At 41.5% G+C, this 2963-nt stretch overlaps 1 protein-coding gene across 1 annotated transcript in view; it reads left to right on the top strand.

Annotated features, from left to right (window-relative positions):
• The window catches only part of GUCY2C (guanylate cyclase 2C), a 126612-nt gene that overhangs the window by 120781 nt on the left and 2868 nt on the right, over window positions 1–2963 (top strand). Inside the window, exons 24-25 of the mRNA XM_012652161.1 lie at window positions 23–121; window positions 1924–2018. Of these exons, the coding sequence (XP_012507615.1) occupies window positions 23–121; window positions 1924–2018 (194 nt within the window). The remainder of the gene's footprint in view (window positions 1–22; window positions 122–1923; window positions 2019–2963) is intronic.

The following is a 2963-nucleotide window of genomic DNA, read 5'->3' as shown; positions in this document are numbered from 1 at the left end:
CTGCTTTCTGTCTTCATTTCAGGTCCCTGTGCTGCTGGAGTTGTGGGAATCAAGATGCCTCGTTATTGCCTATTTGGAGACACGGTCAACACAGCCTCCAGGATGGAATCCACTGGCCTCCGTAAGAAGGGAGATTGTTCTTAGAGGACAAAGATTCTGTCTTCCAGCAGAGGGCAACTGTAGCATAAAATGCACAATAAGGAGACAGAGTGCCAGTGAGATGTAGATGATCCTTCACGTGGGCTGAACAGGAGACTGTGTCAATCCAATTTTTTCTGCATTTGCTTTTGTTGTCATTTACTGATAATTATTTTATTCTTCCCTTTTGCTCAGTTTTAGGCTATTTTCATGTTTTTGGTTCATTTACAATGAATTCTGTCATGTTTTACATGGAATAGTCATGACATTTAGCATAGATCCATATAAGTTAAAAAAAAATTCAGTGGGCTAGATGAGGAATATACACTCTGGTTCACATTCTTATTTCCCCTTTATTTGGTTTTTCTGGGAATTGATTTTAGTAAAGAAGAATCTAAGTGTTTGTTATATGCAAAGGAACATATTATATTTGACTGGCAAGATGGAGACACAGTGAACTGCATGAAGTAGATGCTCAATAAATATTGATGACAGTGATAGTAATAGAAATATATAGAAGGGAGAAAAAAGCATTGGTAGATGTGGGTGGGGCCTACAAGGACATGGAGGCGGGATGGTATTTTGGTAGTCTACTGACAATCGGCTACTAGTTTGTACAGGAAAAATCACGCCGTAAAAAAAAAGAATAAGGTTGGGATCAGACAGACTTGGGTTAAAATTCTAATTATGCTAATCACTGTCAGCATAAATTGAGAAGTCATCTGATTTTTCTAGGCTTCAGAAAGACAAAGATATAAATTGAGGATGAGATACAAACCTTGCTGGGAAGGTTTCTGGAAGGATTTGGGATGATGTCACATTAAGCATTTAGCAATCCTTTGGTACACAGTAGGCATGCAATTTGAAATTGCCATTATTCTTGCTATTGTTATTGTTTGTGGTGTGGCCATTAGGTACCCATAGCAGGAAAGGTGGTAGACAGCAATGGACCTATGAAGGGGAATGCTGTCACCACTTGTTTGTCAAAAGGATAACAATGTTTCAGAAAAGGAAAATTTGAGAAAATCGAGACCCTGAGCCAGGCACAATGGCTCAAACCTGTAATCCCAGCACTTTGGGAGGTTGAGGCAGGAGGATCACTTGGAGGCTAAGAGTTCGACACCAGCATGGGGAACATAGCAAGACCCTGTCTCTACAAAAAATTTAAAAATTAGCCAGGCATAGTGGCACACACCTGTAGTCATAGCTACGAGGGAGGCTGAGGCAGGAGGATCGCTTGGGCCCAGGAGTTCAAGGCTATAGTGAGCTATGATTACACCACTGCATTCCAGCCTGGGCAACAGAGAGGGACCCTGTCTCTTATTTAAAAAAAAAAAGGACCCTGTAACTCTCTCCTGAATCTTCACCTTGCCCCCAATACTCCAGCTACTTATTAGAACTTTTACTCAGGGACCCAAAAGAAAATACCAACTCCTTAGCTTGGAACTACAAACCAAATCCAAAACTAGGTCCCACAGTCCATACCACTCAGGGCTGGAATGAGACTCTATGGAATGACACCTGGGAAGTTTTGTCACTCAGGACCCTGAAAACTGATGCTGAAACTGATGCTGAAAACTGAAAACTGACCCTTTCTTCCCATGTGTGATAATATTTTTAAGTATTCGTTCACTAAAATAGCCATATTTGTTTCTCCTTGATTTAGGACACTTGTATCAGGTGTTCCTGATATCCCGAATCAAAGGGTAACAAATGAGACCATAAGATAGAAAACAAAATGGATGAGATTTTTATTTATCTATTAAAATATTTTTGTATTTCCAGCCTTGAGAATTCATGTGAGTGGCTCCACTATAGCCATCCTGAAGAGAACTGAGTGCCAGTTCCTGTATGAAGTGAGAGGGGAAACATACTTAAAGGTAAGGAATTCACAACAGAGACCATACACAGAAAAAGCTCTCAGACACACGTGGTCCACCTCCTCTGAGCCTTAGCCAGGAAAGCTGAGGAGCACGCAGGTGAAGAACCCTTTTCTGTACTCCCCATAATGACCATCCACCATCCTCTGTAGGAGAAACCACCACTGAAGAATGTAAACTCAGAGCTTTCTTTTACTCCAAAGAGCCCTTTTGATATTTTAAACTCTAACAATATGTTACAAAACGCTGGCACCATTTCCTTCACATATCTCCAAGTTTTGTCCCCAGTTCCTCCTCCAAACCCAGGAGCTACAATCTGGTCCAGGACTTATTTAACTTAAGTCAAAACCCCCGTCTTCTCACTTACTTCCCTACATTTACTGGGAGGTGCTGCTATGATCTGAGGTCACCTCTCTTGCCAGTTGCTTTACCATTCTGTAGCTCTGGACCAGTGAATCACAAGATGTGGCCCCATACCCTGACCTGGCATCATCTGAATGCTTGTTAAAATGTAGGCGTCTGGGTACCCTCACCAGGCCTACGAAGCAAGACTCTTTGTAGGTGCAGATCAGAAATCTGTATCTGTAACAAGTATTCTATGTGTCTGTGATCACACTGAAGTTTGAGAATCACTACTCTAGATTCTCCATGCTGTTCCCCACATTTGAAACAACTGCCCTCTGAAGCCAGCAACTGTCTCCAGTTGGTTCTCAGGCTGCTTTCTGAAAGTTATTACAATCTTCTCATATTTGGTCCAAAGCCAGCCGTCGACTGCAAGATGATTGTCTCCAGTAGCCATAATGCTTCTGGCCTTTCCACTTTGATTACAACTTGGAAAAGCTTCCTTTTACCTAAAAATATCCTAATATTGCATTTGTTTTTTGAGTCCTCCATACGTACATTTTCTACATGAAACACTCCCCCAAAATAGAAGTGGTTTATGGA

Source organism: Propithecus coquereli, unplaced genomic scaffold (assembly GCF_000956105.1).
Source record: "Propithecus coquereli isolate 6110/MARCELLA unplaced genomic scaffold, Pcoq_1.0 Scaffold381, whole genome shotgun sequence".
NCBI lineage: Eukaryota > Metazoa > Chordata > Mammalia > Primates > Indriidae > Propithecus > Propithecus coquereli.
Note: the sequence above shows the minus strand (reverse complement) of the source record. Positions and strands in the feature narration are given on the sequence as shown.